The sequence below is a fragment of the Elephantulus edwardii genome, unplaced genomic scaffold, assembly GCF_000299155.1.
Source record: "Elephantulus edwardii isolate Elephantulus edwardi_28Jun2011 unplaced genomic scaffold, EleEdw1.0 scaffold00028, whole genome shotgun sequence".
Lineage (NCBI taxonomy): Eukaryota > Metazoa > Chordata > Mammalia > Macroscelidea > Macroscelididae > Elephantulus > Elephantulus edwardii.
The window spans coordinates 10,496,662-10,516,872 of record NW_006399778.1 but is presented as its reverse complement, the minus strand read 5'-3'; the positions used below and the strand labels follow the sequence as shown (position 1 = coordinate 10,516,872).

Sequence of the window (20,211 nt, the reverse complement as noted above, 5' to 3'; positions counted from 1 at the left end):
CTGAAGTCACCCTTCCTTCCAATTAAGTGATTTTCTCAAGACTGTGATTCGTAAAGGGTATCATAAAGTCAGATACAGCCCAACCGCACTGTTTTCACCACAAGGGGGAGCAACTGTATGCTTGGGTATTGTGTTGCATCAGCTCTAACTCAGTGACCATATATAACAAATGAAACACTGGTCCTGTTCCATCCTCACAAATCTCTGCTGTGCTTAACACCGCTGTATCAGTTAACTTCACTGCTTCTTCTCTCTCTCTCTCCAGTGATCCTTTACTTTCTTTCTCCAGGAACAAAGCATCTGAGATGAAGTCCCTTGGAGCATTCGGGCTACACTGCTCCCAAGGCAGATCTGTTTGTTCTTATGGCAGCCTGTGCTGCAATCAATTTCCTTCACCAACACCACAGTTCTAAAGCATCAATTCTTCTTCAGTCTAATTCATTACTCCACTTTTCACACGCGTATGACGTGACTGACAACACCACAGCTAGGGTCAGACACACCTTGGTGCTCACTGCGACATGCCATTTCATTACCTACCGGTGCTTTCACTGCTGCTCATTGGAAATCCTAGTAAAACGGAATTTTGAAACTTCCATCTTTTTTCCATTTATCATAATGTTGTTCACTGGTCCAAATACTAGGTTTCTGCTTTACATTGAGGTGTATTAATAATGAAGGCTTCAATCTTTCATCTTCATCAGTAAGTGCTTTCGGTCTTTTTAATTTTCTACAAGCCAAAGTGTATCTTCTGCCCATCACAGGTTGTTAAGGAGTCTTCTGCAAGATTCTACTTGTGTATGATATTAATGCTATTGTTCATAATTTCCTTATTCTGTTGGATAATTTTTCTTTGGAAAAATCAGCCCAGTAGGCTGGCCAGGTGTGTGTCTTCTAAATTTCTCAGCACACTTGGGGGAGCAGATCCAGGGCTTCATCTGTTCGCTGAAACATCTCAATTGGTATTCTGTATGCTGTTGGTAGGTATGACTCATAGCGACCCTATGCACAACCTATCTGAACATTGTCCTATCCCATGCTGTCCTCATCTCTGATACATTCAAGCTACACTGTTTAACAAATCCCAATGTTTTATCAAGCAGTGTTTATTCATAAGGGTCTTGTGGGGTAAGGAAGTCAGGAATGATCTCATATTCTATATGAGAATAATTACGTTCAGAGAAGTTCAAGCACTAGCCCAAGCGTGACTTGAATCCTTGGAGGAGAGTGGAGGAAGCTGGAGGATAATAAACAGGAGCAGTTCCCTCTGTCCTCTAGTCCTAGGGTATCCAGTGACCCCTGGCTCAGGTCTCCAGGGTTTGAACTGCCAACCTTTTGGCCAATTGTCAAGCATTTAACCATTTGTGCTACCCAAGGAATTCTTGCACCGGTACATGTATCTGGGGGTGAGATTGAACCCCAGCCCCAACTTGGCTCCAATTATCTACTGCACTGTGTGGGGAGATATGGGGCAGAGCCCAGTTGGGAAGATCTTGCTGGGATCTTACAATCCCAGAGATTAGATTAATAAGGAGTCCTGGGTGGGGGCAGAGTGTGTTGGCAGGTCTGGCACCCCAGTCTCGGCTCCTCTGTAGTTGGGCACCCTCCCAGCTGCCCTTGGGGGCCCCTGGCATGGTGAGTCCCCATTAGGCACACATGAGTAGGTGTGAGATCCTGAAGACACTAACCCCCTTCTGTTAGCCCAGTATTCCCACTTAGCTTGGGCCTGGCATGAGTAGGGGTTTGGTTCAGTAAAGAGCCTTCTGCTGGCTGCATGAATGGAAAAGTGAAGGCATCCCATGGGGAGAAGGTGGGAGTGGCTAGGGAGCTCTCAACGGGGGTGACAAATAATGGCCCTCAGAGGTCTTGGTGAGGGCACTTAAGGGTGTGTGGAGACAACCTGATCTGGGATCTGAGACTCTGCTATCCCAGAACGGTGGGGCTAGATTACGAAGATAATAATAATGGTGAATTATGTACTGCTTACTCTGAGTAAGCACTCTTTGAGAAGGAAGTATTGTTAAAGGTCTCCTTTATAAGATAATAACAGGACCTACTCAAAGGAGTAGGAGTTGTGCTGCCAAACCAAAGGCAGGTGGTTTGACTTTACCAGCTGCTGCATGGGAGAAAAGTGGACAGTCTCCTTCTGTGCAAGTTACAGCCTCTGACAACCCACTGGAGGGCCAGCTGGGAGTTGGTTCCAACTTGACAGCACTGAGCTGAGTTACTCCAAGGAGCAATGAGAAAGAATGAGTTACTCAGTGTTATGCACTGAACTGTGTCCTTCCTGCATACATGTCATAAATCCTAACCTATGGATGAAATCTCATTTGGAAACAAGAGTTCTCTTTGTTACACTGATGAGGCCATTTAGTGTAGGGTGTGTCTTAAGCCAACTGATTAAGAATTATAAAAAGGAGGTTGGGTTTTTTTTTCTGCTTTGCAGAAGCAAAGCAAGGGGAAACAGGATGAGATTGAAGTTATGTGGTGATCACCAAGAAACTGAAGAAGAGAAGCTGAAACAGACAAGCATCTTCCCAGACAAGACAGGCAGACAGAGCCTTCTCCTATCGCCAGGGCCCTGAATTAGACTTTCCCCCCAACTAAACCATGAGAAAAGAATCTTCTTCTCATCAAAGCCACCCAAGAGAGCTCTGGTGGCCTAGCAGTAAGAAGCCGTGCTGCAATCCCGAAGGCACAAAGCCTGAATTCACCAGCTCCTCCGCGGGAGAAGAATGGACAGTCTCCTGCCTCAGAAAACCAGCCGGAGGGTCCCCTCTGGGTCAGTTCTGACTCGATGGTACACAATAACAACAACAACAACAACAAAGCCACCTACGTGCACTATTCTTGTTCCAGCAAGACTCGATTATCAAGACAACAAGGAGCATGCCCACTGCCACCACCGTCTTGGGGAAGCGGGAAGGGAGAGAACAGACTCACCTTTCCTATAAATGAGCTGGGCTGCTAACACTTCCTTTTCCCCTTGGGGCTCAGTATGGCACTTCCTCCTAGAAGCTTCTGTGCCCTGGGGTTGGTTTATCAGTGGTCCTTTCATTCTCTATCATAGTCTGTCTCCCTCACCAGCTCCATGGTCCCAGGAAGGCACCAAGATAGTGCCAACTCCCAGCCCTGACCGAGTCCCAGGCCTGGCACCAAGCCGGCGCTCAGAGTGTAGAGAACACACAGCTAACAGGCTCACCTTCTTGGTCCCGTACATGACTTCCATGAACTTCTCATCAGCGTCCTGAAAGCGCTGGTCAAGGAAGGAGCTTGTTTTCCTCACTAGGTTCCAGATCATGTAGTTGTTGAGCAGGCTGGGGCAAGAGGACATTAGAGGGACTCAGAGCAGCCGGAAATGTCACAGCACCTCCCGTGCTGACCACTAGGGGTGCTCAAACCACCCTTCTGATCTTGGTCTCTCTCTACCTTTCTCAAAGACTGAGCCTTGGGTTTCTACTGTGGAAAACTCAGAGACACTCAATAAATCCTGTTGCTTACTTAATTACTTTTTGTCTGAAATTTTAAAGTAGCATGAAGGCTCAACCTTTAAGGGTAGGGAAGGGTGGAGCGAGTTACAAGGCTGGAGGTGGAAGGAACTGGCAATTTTCACAGCATGGAGATGGAAGGTCAGAGGCCAGAGAGGCAAAGTGGGGCTTGTGAACAGTAGGGATAGATGAGGAAGCCCCAGTCAGCTGGACTGTGGTTTCCATGAATGAGACCTCCCCTGTTCCCATTCCAGGGCACATGCAACCTATCAGCGTCACTCTCACCTTTACGGAGAAGACAGCCGTTACAGTGAACACTAGAACGTCATGCTGGAACTAATCTAAGTGTCTTACAACAGGAAAATGGATGAAAATAATACTATCTGTACTTAATAGAAAACCAGGTAGTAATGCAACAATATCTGAGATGACATGGGGCAAGCATTATGATAAAAGTCAAGAGGAGAAAAGGGAAAAGGTAGGTAAACAAATGAATTAGAATGATGAGAAATAGAACCATGTATAAACAGACCCTTCCCTCTCACACACGCACTCTGTTCTCTCCACACACATACACATGCACGTACACACAGAATCCCAGAGATTTAGGCATTATAATTTTTTCCTATAGTTCTTAAAATATCTATAACCCTTTAAAAATTTTAAAAACAATCATATAAATATTAACTAATTAAAACTACTAGCTAACTTGGGTGAAAAAAAAGGCCACACACACCTACACACACAGAGGGAGCTCTGGTAGCTTAGTGGTAAGAGTTGAACTGCCAACCCAAAGGCACGCAGTTTAAATCCACCAGCTGCTCGGTGGGAGAAATTTACAGCCTCTGAAAACTCACTGGAAGGTCAGCTATGAGTCAGTTCTGACTAAAAGGCACACAGCAATAACAACAACACACATCCCTCAACCAAAGAAGTGACATTTATTGAGTTTCATCATGTGTTGAGAGCTGTGCTAAAACATTTCACACAGATTATTTTACCCGAACCTATAACCTATAACCAGCCTGCCCGGTGGGTGCTATTCACATCCACATCCTCTAGATGAGGCAAACAAATGACTATGAGGAAATGTACAGAAATCGTCCAAGTAGCGAGGCTGGTATATAGAAGAGCTGGGATTTGAACTTGCACTTGTAACTATCTCCCACAAAAGCCAACCCAGGGATCCATTTTCTAAGTCAGATTTTCATTACCTACCCCTGCTGGTTCTGCCTGAGAGTGGGACAAGGGCCGTTGCCTGCTAGAAGCCCACCCCAGGCTGCAGTGGGCCCCCTTACCACTTGTCCGTGGTTTTGATGAGAGCGGAGACCTGCTCAAGGTACTCTTTGTCGTACACCACTATAGGCTCCGTTTCATTGATCTCCACAGGGTAGAAGATGGTGTTGAGAAAGGGCAGCCAGTTGATGGCGGGCGCCAAGGTCTGGAAAGAGAAATAGTGTGAATCTGGTGAGCTCGTTCTCCTCACAGTCCAGGTCCCTGGGATGCTTGGGAAAGAGGTGTTATCACCACCTTCCATCAAGGAAAAAGTTTGCACCTGTCTGGCAGTGGGTGGGTAAGGCAGATAACGCTACAGAAGTTGAATGACTTTTGTCAGGAATGCTGTGGATACAATTCTATAGGATCCAATAATTATAATTGAATTTGGGAGTAGGACTAGGATGGAGAAAGAGGCGACACAATGGGAGCAGCAGCTACCATTCTCTGCCGTGCCGAACACTACTGTCAACAATTCTCCCTCCTTGAGCCAGGATTCAATGCCTACAGAAGCAGCAGCCAGGAAATCAAACAGCATCATCACATTGAGACAGACCTCTTTAAATACTTATAAGAAGTCACCTTGAGGACTAAGGTGTGTCTGATCCAAGCCATGGTATTTTCAATTGCTTCAGATGCATGTAGAAGCTGGACAATGAATAAGGGAGGCCAAAAAAGAATGGATGTCTTTGACTTAAGGTGCTGGTGAAGTATATTAAACACACCATGGACTGGAGAAATAACTAACAAATCTGCCTTGGAGAAAGTACATCTAGAATGCTTCTTAGAAGCAAAGGACTGGAAAAGAAGAGTTTCCTGCAGAGTAATTGATAGAGCGACTGCATAGAGTGACTGCAACAATGGGGTCAAAGACAGCAATGAACTGTGAGGACGGTGCAGGACAAGGCAACGTCGGATGTTGTTATACACAGAGTTGCTGAGATCGGAGCTGATTCAACAGGCATATAACAACAGTAACAATTTTTCACTGGTTTCTTGTGACAAGTCTACAGGGTAAGAACTGTTACCCCACACTGAGCCTCAGATAAGTCTGTATTAATCAAGTGTGTAGGATCTGGAGCCAAACTGCCTTGGCTCATACTCCATTTCTTACTAGCTGAGCATGTTAATGAACCTTGTTAGTTAATGAACAGTTAACCAGTGTGTCCTCAGTATCTCTCTAGGTAAAATGGGATTCATTGTTATTATCGTCATAGAATCTAGTATTAAACCTGATTCACATTACCTACTCGACATACAACATCAATTGGCTTGATGTAATTGGAAAATCCAAGAATAATTACAGTCCTTTGTAAACCACATTGGCCCACAGATGACTGTACCCAGGTAAGGGGACGTGGAAAGATAATCCCTGAAGGATCCCTCAGGGAATCCTGGAATCCCTCAATTCATCGAATGTCCACACAGGCACTTTGTCTGCTCTACTTTCAGAAAACTGACACCAGCACCTGGGCTTTAGGCGCCCTCCCCACAGAGACACACAGCCAGCTTTGCACAGCTCTCAGCTAAGAGCAGACCACACTTTCTCCTAAGCCCGCTCGAATGGCAGCCCCATTTCCCAGAGCTCCTCTTCCAACTGCAGGGTGTCAGTGTCCATAGTGGTGTTTTCTATAAAGTTAAACTTTAGCTACTCTAAACTATCCCCCAAGGATCCAGTTGTTTTGCTGATGGTGTGAATATAAAGTTGTATAGCCTCTTAATACCCTTAGTACCAGCAATAAGGAAATAAGGAGATGCACTGCACTGGGAAAGATCTGCAGTTGGGACCTCTCCAAATGACTCACTTTGAGGACTAAACTGCATCTGACTCAGGCCATCATATTTCTGGTCACTTGCTATGCAACTGAGAACTGGACAATGAATAAGGATGACAGAAGAAGAATTGATGCCTTTGAGCTGTGGTGCTAGAAAAGAGTGCTGAACATCCCGTGGACGGCCAAGAGAAAAAACAGGTATGTCTTTGAGAGGGTGCAGCCAGAGTGCTTTTTGGAGGCAAGAATGATGAAACTTTGGCAGACAAATTTTGGGCATGTTGCTAAGAGGGGCTACTCCTTGGAGAAGGACATGACGGAAGGAAGGGTGGAGGGTCGGTGAAGGAGAGAAAGACCCTCAAACCACGTTCAGATCTTTTGTTCATAGGGTCACTGAGCTGTACTCAACTTGACAGCATCTAACAACAACAACAACAACAACAACAACAACAACAACAACGACAACAACATCTTTTGAATAGTCCATTCTAGTCCTATTTCTTCCACTGTTGTTGTTAGTTGCTGGTAAGTCAATGGGGCTCAAAGTAATGCAGAGTAAAACTGCTCTACAGGGTTCTCAAGGTTATGACCTTCTGGAAGCAGGTAGTCAGGCCAATCTTATGAGGCACCTCTGGATGGACTAGAACCACCAACCTTTTACCATTTATGCCATTTGTTAGGAGTCAGCTCCAACTCGGCAACATTACGCACCACGGACAGCAACCCGCCTGATCCTGCCCATGCTCACAATCTCTGCTGTACTTAAACCCACTGCTGTAGTCAGTGTACCACAGAGTCAGAACCAACCCACAGCTGACCCTCCAGCGGGCTTTCAGAGGCAGTTAATCACACGGGAGGAGACTGCCCATCCTTCTCCCGCAGAGCACCTGGTAGCTTCAAATTGTGTGCCTTTGTGATTGAGGCATAGCTTCTTCCTGCTAGGCCACCAGAGCGCCCTTAAGCTTATTTTTATGTATAAAGTACTGTTGGTTCCATATCCTGTGCTACAACAAAAATGTCTGCATGCCGATCACCTGGAATGGTATACGGCCCTTAGTAAGCAGGCAATCAATGTTAACTCTTGGAATCATTTCTCAAGGTCTCCTGAGAATGGTTTGGATCCCAAATGATTCCAAATTCTGTTCTATTTCCCTTGTAAAAGGAAAAAAAATTCAGACATATAACGAAAGTGACAGATGCATCATAAATAGCAATCATGTGAGCAGAACAATTAGTGGCAGAAGATCAATTAAGTAATCTGTTGGTAAAAATCTATGCCACCATTAGTGAGATGGGAAGCCACAAACCACCCCTCTTAATAGCCACTAATATTCCAGAGGATGTAGTTAACCAGGTTGAAAGGCCACGTTCACTTATCTCTCTGGGTTCTTGGCTAGTTCAGCTGTAAACAAAGATGTCCAAGGATAGAGTAGAATGAGGAGGGCAGCATGGAGGACAGGGCGGAGTGTGCTAGCAGATGCTTAATAATGGGCTCCCTAGGGGCAATCTCTCCAAAGTACTGAAGAGCAATGATGTCACTCTGGAAACTAAGGTGCGCCTGATACAAGCCATGGTCTTCGCAATCACTTGATATGCATCAGAGTGCTGGATAACGACTAGGGATGACAGAAGGAAAATTGATGCCTTTGAGCTGTAATGCTGGAGAAGAGTATTGCATATACCATGGACTGTTAAAACGAACAGGTCCAACCTAGAGAGGGTTAAGCAAGGCTGCTCCTTGGAGGCAAGGATTCTGAAGCTTCGTCTAACATACTTTGAACATGTGGCAAGGAGGGACCAGTCCTTAGAGAAGGATGCCATGCTTGGGAGGGTGGAGAGACAGCACAGGAGAGGAAGGTCCTCTATGAGGTGGATTGATTCAGTGACTGGGGAAATGGGGGTAGGTGTGTCGGAGACAGTGAGATTAGCACAGGATAGAGCAGGGTTTAGGGCTGTTGTACGTAGGGTCACTATGAGTCTCAGGTGACTCCAGGGCATATAGCAACAACAACAACGGCAATCTTGGATTCAGCATTCTCAGGCAAATATATGGCCTGCTACAAACTACTCTTAGATTGTTATGTGCTGTCGAGTTGCCTATGACTCACAGTGACCCTATGTACAAAGCTCTTGAACCTGTCCTGTCCTAAGCCAGTCTCACTGACTCAAACACAGCTACCCCTATTGCCCCAGTTACTGTGTCAATCTATCTCATCTGGGGTCTTCCTCTCCTGTGCTGTTCTTCCACCCTTCTGAGCATGATGTCTTTCTTCAAGGATCAGTCCCTCCTGGCCACATGCCCAAAGTATGTGAGACAGAGCTTCAAAATCCTAGCCTCCAAGGAGAAACTTGTTTTCTTCCTCTCCAAGACAGACCTATTTGTTTTCTTGGTGGTCCATGGTATGTTCAAGACTCTCCTCCAGCACCACAACTCAAAGGCATCACTTTTAGTGATACAGAACTAAGAAGAGATATGCACTGATGGCCTGTGAGCACAGGGCTCAGCATACCTCTGTATGTGAGGCAAGAAGACGCACTGGGACGAGTACCACTTGGGAAGAAGACCAGGAGCAAAGTCCCCACCTCTAAAACCTTGAGCCTTTGCTACCATCCCGCAAAAGTAGGACCACAATCTTCATTTCTACAGTTGGCTGTTTTTTATGCCTTGCATCGGAAGCTGCACAATAAGCCTGCGTTCCCTTTCTCCCTTGCTTGTTCCCAAAGCCCCCACCTGGGAGGAGACCCTCAGGCAGGCAGGCTATCTCTCCGGGACTCCTTAACATTTGTGTGGCTCCCCTCTCTCTCTCTCTCTCTCTCTCTCTCACACACACACACACACACACACACACACACACGCGCGCGCGCGCGCGCGCGCGCACGCACACGGAAGATTTTTCAAACAGGGCTCAACAATTAGAGTCACCTGATGATCCAGCCCCCTGGCCTGGCCCCTGGGAAAATTGACAGGCTTACCAAATGTCATTGTTTACACTATTCACAACAGCTTCATACACTGTGGGCAACTGGGACTCCCTGATCAAAGAACAGCTATCAGATGCTGATAAACCCCCATGTACTTAACACTAGCATTTGCAGTTAGGGAGAGCAGGTGTTCTGTGCAGCTAAATTCCCACCGCTCTGAGATAAAGAGATATGGCTGAAAACCAGAATTTTTCGTATTCTCAATCCTCATTGCTTCAGCGAACTCCCAAACACACACAAGCCTAAACCCTTCTCTGTGGATACTGGGAGACTTGTTTTAACTGACCTGGATATTCAACTTTGACTCAAACCCTCAAGGGCATTTTTCCCTTCCCCACTGTAGCTCTGGGGCCTACTGCTCACTTACCAAGAACACAAGCAGGCTAGAAAACCTGAGGCTTGAACAAGGCAACAAGAATGCTGTGGGCTTTTTCTCAGCTACAGAAATGAGGTCAGAGAAAGGGGGCTCCTTCCCAAACAGACCTGGGTGTGGAGAGTCTTAGAAAAGAATTCTCAAAAAAAAAAAAGAAAAGAAAAGAATTCTCAGGCCTCCAGAGAAACAACACAAGGATGTCTGGTCTGTGGCTCTGAATCCTGTCTTTCCTGGAAGCTAGCCTGCATCTGAGCTGTACCCCGCAGGGCGTTTATCAAGTGACTGAATGAGCAAAGCCTCATTTTACAGAGAAAAGGGAAAGACTCAGAGAGGCAGGTTACATGACCTGCTCCGTGTGTCACAGAGCCTGGTGCTCATACTACTAAGGGCTGGTGCATCTGTCCTAGGTACTCCCCACCGGAAGCGGAAGTCTTCCCTGTCCGAGTGGAAGTGGTCCCCACCCTGGAAGAAAGGTCTTTCGTTCGCTTCTCTCCTGGAAGAAGCAAGCAATGGTGTGGAGATAGCTGGGGGTATAATCTGGTGGGCTGGCTGGGACTGATATGGTCAGGGCTCCTGTGCCTTGTCTGTCACTCTTGGAGTGAACACACAGCATCATGGTCCCTGTGGTGCAGAGGTCAGAGGTGCTTCTGGGTTCCCTTTCAGCTCTGAGAACTGAGCAGCTGGAACAAACCAAATTACTGATGCATAAACAACAGCTCCTTCGACCTCCTGGCCTCTGAGCAGAAAAACAGTGCCAGATGGTGCCAGCACGGGCTGCCGATCACCCTAACAACCACTCGGCACCATTTAACCTGATGCCAACTTCTCTGGGAACCCACAGGGCAGCTGGCACCCAGCAGGAAGCCAGGCTCTAGTCCTCATGCCTAGGCCTTTGCGTGGACTCTTCCTCTGCCTGAGTACTCACCCATCATTACTCTCCTTCCCTGCCTTCTCCTGATACTCCTTGTCAAACACATTCTGTGATGAGACTGCTAACTGCTTCCTACTTCTGTCTCCCAACTAGCTTGGCACCATAGGAAGGTGGATTTTTCAAGTGTCCCAAATGGGTCCCCTACATCCTTGTTGAAAGTAGGAAGGGAAAAGAGGAGGAGTCTAGTTTTACTTAAAAGTCTAGAAATGAGCCTAACTCTAACAAGTGGGTAGAATTTGGCTATTTGGAAAGTAAAGAAGATATTGGTGATGGAGGCCCAGAACACAAGAGGCCTAGACAGCTACCGAAGAGGAACAAGCAAGTTTTAGCTTGCATTGTAGGTGATGGCAGGAAGACCCTAAAGTCAAAACACAGACATATTTGGTGATTCCACTGTGAACCTGGGTGAGCCTAGATAACAGACCTCTGAATTGGAGGAACCAGAAGAGAGTCAAGTCATAGCCCTCAAGCCGCAGGCAGCCACCAGGGGGCAGTCACTGGCATATGTTCAGAGGCCCAGAGCAAGCATAGACAAAGCACAGCAGCTTTGGCAGCCTTCCCCCCCCCCGTTACACCTCCTCAGGTTTTCCAGGGAAGGTGGTTAAGAGCAGTGCTTCAGTGAACCAAGACCTAGTTCAATTCTCAACTCCTGTCTCTTTCACTTGGGGATAGAGGCCTTGAGCACCTCACTTAACTGTCTAGCCTGGAAATGGAAGGTGATATGGCAGACCACACCCAAATATTCATTGTTTATTAGAAATGTCCAATTAACTAAACTTGCTATTAGTTAGATCATAGTCTGCCCTGTTAAATACCTTGAGACAGAAAAGTAGCTTCGCCTAGGGGAAGAGATTAGCTCCAGGGTCACTTATCACCTGTGTGTCCTTTGGCAAGTAACTTCATGAGTCTCAGTTTTTCTATCTGTGAACTGGAAATAACAGTCATCTTGCAGAGTTGATTCTGACTGATGGAAATCCACCTCCACAGGACCGTTAATAGCTATAATCCTTCAGCTGTGGATGCCAGGCCTTTCTTCTGGGGTACCACAGGATAGATCTGAACCTCCAACATGCTAGTTGGCAGACAAGAGTGAACTGGTGTACCACACAGGGACCTGGCTTGATGAGCAATAGTGTTTGACAGCCCTCTACCTAGTGCCCTGCATGCTCAGCCCAGGGGTTGTGTCAGCCTTGGAGACAGCCATGCTCAAGGTACCTGCAGCTCGGCGGCGGTCACTTTGTGATAGATGAGCTCCTCGTCACGGCGTTTCTCCTGGGGAATGGTGATGTTGGCCAGCGCCGTCTCAAAGTCCAGGATCTGCTGCATCTGAGGCCGGATTCGGTCCTCATCCCCTCCGCCCAGCAGCTTCCCCAGCTGGACCATGTAGTTCAGGTATCCAGTCAGCACCTACGGGACCCAGAACCACCAAACCATAAAAGGCTGCCACCTGCTACCGCCTGGCACAGGCAGGGAGCCTAGGCAAGCTGCTTGGGAGGAAATGCTGGGGTACTGCACCTCTTCTCCGGAGAAAGCCTCAACGCCTGCCTTCTCTGCTGTCCAGTCCCAACCCACACGCCCTCTGTGTTACCTATTCCAAGAAAGCCAGCAGTGAGAACAGCCATGGCTCTATTCTTGAAACATAAGTCTTTTTTTGAGACACCCTTTGCCCCTGTGCCCTAGATTGGAATCAGACCATATTAAACATTTTTTCATCACAATTTATAATCACACATTTAACTGAGTGATCAGTTAAGTTAGTTAATATCTGTCTTTCCTACTGGACTTTGAGCTCCGTGGAACCAGGACCATGTGGTCCTTGATCACCACTTAGGTACTTAGTTGAAGTGGGCTCAACACAGGTGGGTGCCATAAATATGGGTTCTGGAGGCAGGGCATCTGGATGTGAATCTTGGTCCCACTACTTTCTGACTGTGTAACTTTGGGCAGATGTAAAAAGACAAGGTTAAAAATCATACCCATTTGACAGATGAGGCAAATGAAGTTGAGAGAAGCCATCTGCAGAGTTACTGGAAGGGTGAGAGGTGATTCGAGTAAAATGCCTATTACCTACACACCATGGTAGCTGCATCTCTACAGCCTGGGGGAAATGGTATCTGTTTCTGTCTTTTGCACCTATGGTGCCTGAACCCATGGCTGGAAGGTTCCTTACACTCCAAGGGACGGCATGTCTGCTGTCAGGTGACATTTCCTCCTTCACAGGTGTGGTCGGAGTTGGCACTGTGGTGGGTTGGCAGTGGGCTGGGCTCAAGAGCTTACTTTCTAAGGAGGCACACCTACCTTCTCATTTTCAGTTTTGTTCAAGTAATAGTCTCTTGAGGGTAAGCCCAGGCCTGACTGGTCCACCTGGAGAGAAAGGAGAAGTGAGACAGAACACCCCACACAGCCTTGGCCCCAGGCCACTGACCGCACATGGCATTTAAGGACCCACCTACACCCCAGAAGAAGCATGAGCTGTTAGCTGGGGGCACCGTTGGGATGGGCCACCCAAGGATGGGAAAGACACACGGGGGCTGTATTTCTGTCCATACATGTGGTCAGCTGCAGGTATTCTGGAGCCTTTTAACTGGTTGAACAGAGCCACCCTCCTCCTAAACGCCTCTCAAGATGGTCAGTGGTTAAAAGTCACTGTAATCTTGGTCAAGTAACTTAGCCTTTCTGGTCCTCGAGTTCTTCATCTGTAAAACATACCTGACTCTCAGAGCTAGAATGAGATACTGCTGTTAAAAGGCTGGTACTAGGTGGGAAGGGAGAATCGATTTCCAGGAGCCCTCGGGCCAGGGCCCCTTAGACTGACATGGAAAGTGCAGCTTAGAGAGGCTGAGGGATGTGCCAAGGTCAGAGTGGACCCCAACCTGGGTTCCTCCCTTCTACAGCTGAGGTGTTTCCAACCATGTCCAGGGGTGGACCCACAATGACTCATCACAATTCCGAAGACATCTGTGGGTTCCTTTTATAACTTCTTCCTTCTTTTTTTTAACATTTTATTTTGGTGTGGGTAAAAGTTCATTATAGAGCAAGTTAGTTTCCTACTCAAAAAGTTATACACCCTATGTTCCATTGTATTAAGTTGGAACCCCTTGACATCACAGCATTCATCCCACTTCTTTTCCGTTTGCACACTCTGCCACTCAATCTGGATTGACCCCGTGGTCCAGCTGAGCCTTCATTAGGTTCCCTGTTTCCATTCCCCCATCTTTCCTGTCCATACCTCTTTTCTGAACTTGGTTTTTGGGCAAATACTCTCCTTTTGGTCTAACATAGTCCACTGTTCTGACGACCATGTTCCTCAAATGCATTAGTGTTCACTTTATAGGCTTGTCTATTATTTGCTTGAAAAGTGTTGTCAGCTGGTTCTGTTTCAGCTTTGAAAGATATCAAAGGGTCACCGTCTTAGGGGCTCCCCTAGTCTCCATCAGATCAGTAAGTCTGGCCCTTGAAAAACAAAAATTTCTTTTTCATTTGGTTCTACATTTCTGTCCTACTCTCTCAGACTCTACTGCAGTTACCCCGCGCAGAGGTGGTTGGTAGTGGTAGCTGGGCACTATCAAGTTCATCTAGTCTCTTGACTGAATTGTTTCCTTGAATCTCTGATTTTCTTCCCCGTTCTTTGCTCTAGATAGGAAGAGAACAACAGCTGTGTCTTAGGTGGCCACGCACATGCTTTTAAGATCCTAGATTGCTACTCACTTAATAGCATGAAGAACAATGGGTTTTGGTTCTTTTTTTTTTTTTTTTTTTTTAGTTTTGAGGTACTTTATAATATGGGTCAGATATTTAAAAAAAGAATAAACTACATTCTCATGGGAATTCAGTAACAACTCAATCTTCTATTTTATTCTTAGTCTGATAAATTAACTGGCACTTAAAATGGTTACATTTAAGAAACTTCTGCTTAAAAACTGTTCATCGAGTTTTAAAATAAGCACTTTTAACAGTAATATGCTTACAATGGCTCCATGCTGCCGCTGATGATCAAACCTGGAAAAATTTGTTTAAAATGGTCCCAGTTACTTAAAAATTCTAGACTTACTTCTAAATGAAAAATAACCAGTCCAAAACCAATGTTTTTATGAACAATGTTATGTCAACTGATCACTCAGGCCCAGTGACATATATCCTCTTCTAAATCTATATATGCTTGTGGGTGCACTAAGCCATCCCCCATCTGTCAGCACGTCTTCTTGTAAATGATTGTTCGTTAACCTAATATTGTAGGGTTCTCTATGCAATAGTATTTGCCATCATTGCCTTTTACTCTTGTCTACCTCTCAGTGTCTTCCTTTTGCCTTGGTCACGTTGTGCTGACTTCTCCCTTCATATACTCCCTTTCTCTTCATCCAAATTAATACATGTCTTCTACTATCTTGTTAGTGACTGCCCTACCCAAAGAATGTTTCTTTTCTGGGAATAAACCTTATCTTGACCTTTTATAATAGTGAGCTCATACAATATTTGTCCTGTGTTGGTTGACTATTTTCACTCAGCATAATGCTCTGTGGGATGTTTCATAACTTCATCATTATGATTTAAAGTTACAATATCAAATTATGTATACGCACCACAGTCTGTTTACCCAGCGAGCTGTTAAGGTTGTTGCCATTCTTTTTCTAGCGTGTATGAACACTAGTCTGTAATGAACACAGATGTGCACATATTTATCTGTGCCACGGCTCTTCTTTTTTTAAGGTAGATATCTAATAGTGGGATTCCTGCATCACAGGTATCTCTATTCTACTTTTTAAGGACATTCATACCATTCTCCACAGTGATTGTACCTTTGAACAATCCAACCACCAGTGGATGAAAAGTTACCCCACAGCCTCGACAGAATTTCTGCTTTTTGTGATCATTACAATTGTTACTGAGATGAGAAGATGTATGATTGCTATTTTGATACGTGTCTCCCTAAGGGCTAATGGAGGAGCTCTCTGGTGGTGCTGAAGGTTAAGCATTTGGGCTGTTGAGTGGTTGGTAGTTCAAACCCACCAGTCACTTCACGGGAGAAAGAGGAGATGAAGCAGCTTGCTTTTGTGAAGAGCTCTAACCTCAGAAACCCCAGAAGGCAATTCTCCTCTGTCTCGCAGGGCTGCCATAAGGAGGAATCATCTCAACTGGATTGGGTTTACTGCACTGAATAGAGTACTATCAGGGTCAGTGTTTCGTGGTTTTGCTGGCCATCTGACTGTATGTCATGGCCAAGTGTCTGTTCATATACTCTGCCTATTTTAAAAGGAATTGTCTTTTTGAATTGAAGTGCTGGAGTTTTCTATAAACTTCAAACATCAGTCTCTTGTCGGATATGTGCAGATGCTACCCTCACCTCTCACAGAGCATAGGTTCTTCTCACCTTTTTTGGAGAAGTGTTTTGATGTGTGTATGTCTCATGTTCACTGCTGTTGAACTGGAACCAACTCCTAGCTGACCCGCCAGTGGGTTTTCAGGGCTGTGAACTGCACAGGAGAAGCTGATGGATTCAAACTGTTTGCCTTTGGGTTGGCAGCACAATGCCTTACCCACCAGAATGCCAGGGTCCTTTAGCACTTTTATCTGAGGTCCTTTCCTCGCCTCTTAGTTGTAAAACCCCCAAGTGTTTTGCTAAGCATTGGTTTCTAATTTTTAGGATGGTCTAATCTAGTTAAATTTTTTTTCTGTTTGTTCATTTTTCATTATGTGTGGCATTCTATTTATGCCATATATTCGGGCTTCTAGCACTTTCCTTATCTTTTTCTTCCATGATTTTAATCTTTTCAAGTTTTATATGTCGGTCTTTGACCTGCTGCAAGTTAGTTTTTTGTGTATAGTGTGAGTTATGGATCTTGTTTATCTGCAAATGGATATCTGGTTTTGTCTGCACCAGTTGTTAGACCGTATCTTCCTCATTTAATGGACTCTGGCCATTTGGTAAAATCAGTGATCCCGAGGCAGTGCATTGAGGTCTGGATTCTCAACTCTATTCCACTAGTCTAGTATTGATTGCACTGGTACCCAGCAGGTCAGTAGGTTCTGAGCTCAGGAAGTACAAGGCCCCTTATTTTGTTGTTGTTGTTCTTCAGTAATGTTTTGTTTGTGTGAGGTCCTTTCACAACCTCTTGGTTGTAAAAATCTCACAGCTGAGGGACTTCCAGAAACAACCTGGGTTCAGAAAGCCAGGAGCCCACACCCCAGGAAAGCCTCCACTTCCCACAGTGCCTGTTCGACTCCAGATGGGCCATGGTTGTGCCCACCCTTCCCAAGCTGCAGGGCAGCTCACCTGGATCACATTGCTGTTGGAGTTCTTGGAGTCAGCGCTGACATAGACAGAGAAGAAGGGAGAGGTGCGGTAGTGGGCAGTGACCACCTGCAGAGTGTCCTGGAAGTTGTCCTTGTCCCAAGGGCCTGTGATGTTCCAGCCTCCAAGCTGTGGACAAATGGAGGGAACAGTAAGGCAACGAGGAAGGGAAGACCTTCTGAGACCCCAACGTAAACCTCTGTGTTGCAGCTAACTTATCACCTGACTTCTCTGGTTTTCAGGAATCTCAGGAGTAACACATGGATGGTTTTCACTGAGGATTTCAAACCAGAGGGCCACCAGTCCCAGGTGAGGGCCAAACAATTATCCTAACCAGGTGAACCATAACCCCACGTGGTGGCTGCTCGCCATGCGATGGGGCCTGGGGCAGAGATTTCTATGGGAAACTTTATTTCTTGACTATTATGTTCTATGAACATAATGTCCATTAAAACAAATTCAATTCTGCCTAGAAAAAGAAAAAGACTCCATATTTTTAAAAGATTGACCAGACATGGCCTACTCTACTTCTTCTCAGATCTTACTCTGTTTTTTCCCATTTCTTTGGCCCTCCTTCAAAGGTCTCTCACTGTACCAGACAGGAGGAATGGGTACAGTTCCTGGGCCTGCAGCTACTGAAACCTGTACAACATCCACCTTGATTCAAGCCAGGGAGCAGGGCCCACTTGGACTGCTGGGCAGCTGAACTGTTTCTGTCTGTGCCAGAAGCCCAGCCAGCATTCTGCAGCCCCCTCAGAGTTTACCCTTGGCCAAGGAAGAAAGAGTCTTTTCCTTGCTCAGGAGGAAGGAGAGGCCCGAGGTCAGTGGGGCACTGCTCCCAGACACTCCATCTGACTTTCTGGAACACCCACACACACTCCTCCACACATATAAACACCCTAGAGGAAAGGGAAGTAGCAACTCAAAGGAATATTTTCCTTGGAAATACGGCCCCCGTCCCACACACAGATGCGCAGAGAGACACATGCATACATGACAGCCATTCACAGCAGATGCTGACATATATCCTCACCCAAATACACACAACAGACATTCTTACCCACACAGAGCAGAGATGTGTACACACAAATGCACGCGTTGCACGCGTGCACACACACCATGTTAGCAGACAGGCACCGCAGCCCCAGTCCAGGCAGGCGTCGTGTGGCTGGGCCCTGGTGGTACTTGACAGCCTGGGAGGGAAGCCGCCTGACAGGGGCATGCTGGTGGCTGAGCAGGAGGCTAGGACTCACCTTCTCGATCAGCTCCATCAGGGGCTTGGCCTTGAGCTCGTTGATCCTGGTTTCATTCATACATGCATGATAGTAGACTTGGGCTTTCCGCTCAGCCTCACTCACGCTGGCAGTGGAATTCTCTGGAACAAGAGACAGCAGAGGTTGCCAGCTTCCCTCAATTGCCTGCAGGGTAGCCCTAGGGGATTCCTTCTTCTCTGAGCCTCAATGTTCTTGGCTGTAAAATAGAACTACGTACAACGCCTGCCCTGCCAGGGCCGCAGCGAGGAACTTGGTCACAGCCTGTATATGAGTGGCCCCGGGCAGAGCCTGGCAAACTTGAAGGTGCCTCCTAGCTTTGCAGTTGTTCTGCTGCTAGCTGCCCTCAAGACAGCCTCCAGCTGGAGGCGACTTTTGCGTGATAAAATAAGATGCTGCCCAGTCCTGCCCCATCCTCACGACTGGCTGTGGATTGGACAGCTGTGACCCACAGTGTTCTCACTGGCTGATTTTCAAAAGCAGCTCTCCTGACCTTTCTTCCTTGTCTTTCTTCCTTGGGAAGAGCTAAGCTGAGGCCTGTTTAGCATGGTGATAACATGTAAGCCTCCCCCAACAGACATGTGCTGGCTGCACGGGGGGTGCACTGGGGTGGAAATGAACCCAGGTCACCTGCACAGAAGACAAGAATTCTAACACTAAACCCACACTTCCCTCTCCCTGACACTTACGCCACTGAGTTGGAACTGATTCACCAGCTGTTTCTCAGAGGCAATAAATCATATGGGAGGAAACGGTCTATTTTTCTCCCATGGAGCAGGGTTGCTATGAGTTGTACTCGATTCGACGGCACTTAACAAGTGACTCAGTTCTGTAGGGTTGCTGGGACTTGGAACAGCCTGGCTGGCGGTAGATTTTTGAGACAGGGTATTAGAAGGGTGGATTTGAAGTGCTTGCCTTTGAGTTGGGAGTACAACTCCTTACCCACTAGGCCACTAGAGTCCCCTAACACTTGTTAAGTGCAAATAAGAAGAGCCTCCCATGTTTCTTCCCTTTGGTTAGGTTGACAACACTATCCCATCCTACAGCAGCACCTCTTGCTTCTCTACTGCAAATACGTGCTACAAACACAGCACCTGACACATGGGACAGAGACTTGTTTTCAGATTATCCCAGATGACCTTCCTGTATCACAAAGATTGGGCTGCTTGGCTAGGCCTTGTTCACAGAAGAATAACTGATGCCTTTCAGGTGAGTATTGACTATCCCATGGACTGCCCAAAGAACAAGCAGATAGGTCTTGGAGAAAATGCCATCAGAGTGCTCCCTGGAGGCAAAACAACAAAGTTCCACCTCACATACTTTGGGCCTGCTGTTAGGAAAGGCTATTCCTTGGAGAGGGACGTTATGCTTGGAAGGGTGGAGGTTGGCGAAGGAGAAGACCCTCAATGGATTGACATGGTGACTGCAGCAATGGGTTCAGTTATGCCAGAGATGGTAAGGATGGCGCAGGACAGGGCAGGGCTCAGATCTGTTGTTCACAGGGTCGCTGTGGGTCATACTCGACTCGACAGGGGCTGCCATCAGACTTTCAGTGACCCCACGGGCTGCTCTTCAGTCCCTGTGCAGTCTGGCTCCTCAGCGTGGCCTCACATCCAGTCCCACAGACCCTGTTCTCTTTCTCCCTGCTCTGGATGCTACCGTGTGCATGTACACTGATGGTGAACATCCCACTGGCACCCAGTGCAAGGGATCACATAGTGCTGTTTGTTGTTGTTGTTGTTGTTGTTATGTGCCGTCGAGTCGTTTTCGACTCATAGCGACCCTATGCACAACAGCCCTAAACCCTGCTCTATCCTGCGCCCACTGCAC

General features: G+C 46.7%; 1 protein-coding gene across 3 annotated transcripts in view; it reads right to left on the bottom strand.

Annotated features, from left to right (window-relative positions):
- ECE1 (endothelin converting enzyme 1) overlaps window positions 1-20,211 on the bottom strand; it is a 77,530-nt gene that overhangs the window by 21,117 nt on the left and 36,202 nt on the right. For all 3 annotated transcript variants that reach the window (XM_006883562.1, XM_006883561.1, XM_006883563.1), the window contains 6 exons: window positions 18,364-18,485; window positions 17,093-17,239; window positions 13,120-13,185; window positions 12,037-12,228; window positions 4,787-4,929; window positions 3,203-3,317 (listed from right to left, as the gene is read on the bottom strand). In XM_006883562.1, the coding sequence (XP_006883624.1) occupies window positions 3,203-3,317; window positions 4,787-4,929; window positions 12,037-12,228; window positions 13,120-13,185; window positions 17,093-17,239; window positions 18,364-18,485 (785 nt within the window). The remainder of the gene's footprint in view (window positions 1-3,202; window positions 3,318-4,786; window positions 4,930-12,036; window positions 12,229-13,119; window positions 13,186-17,092; window positions 17,240-18,363; window positions 18,486-20,211) is intronic.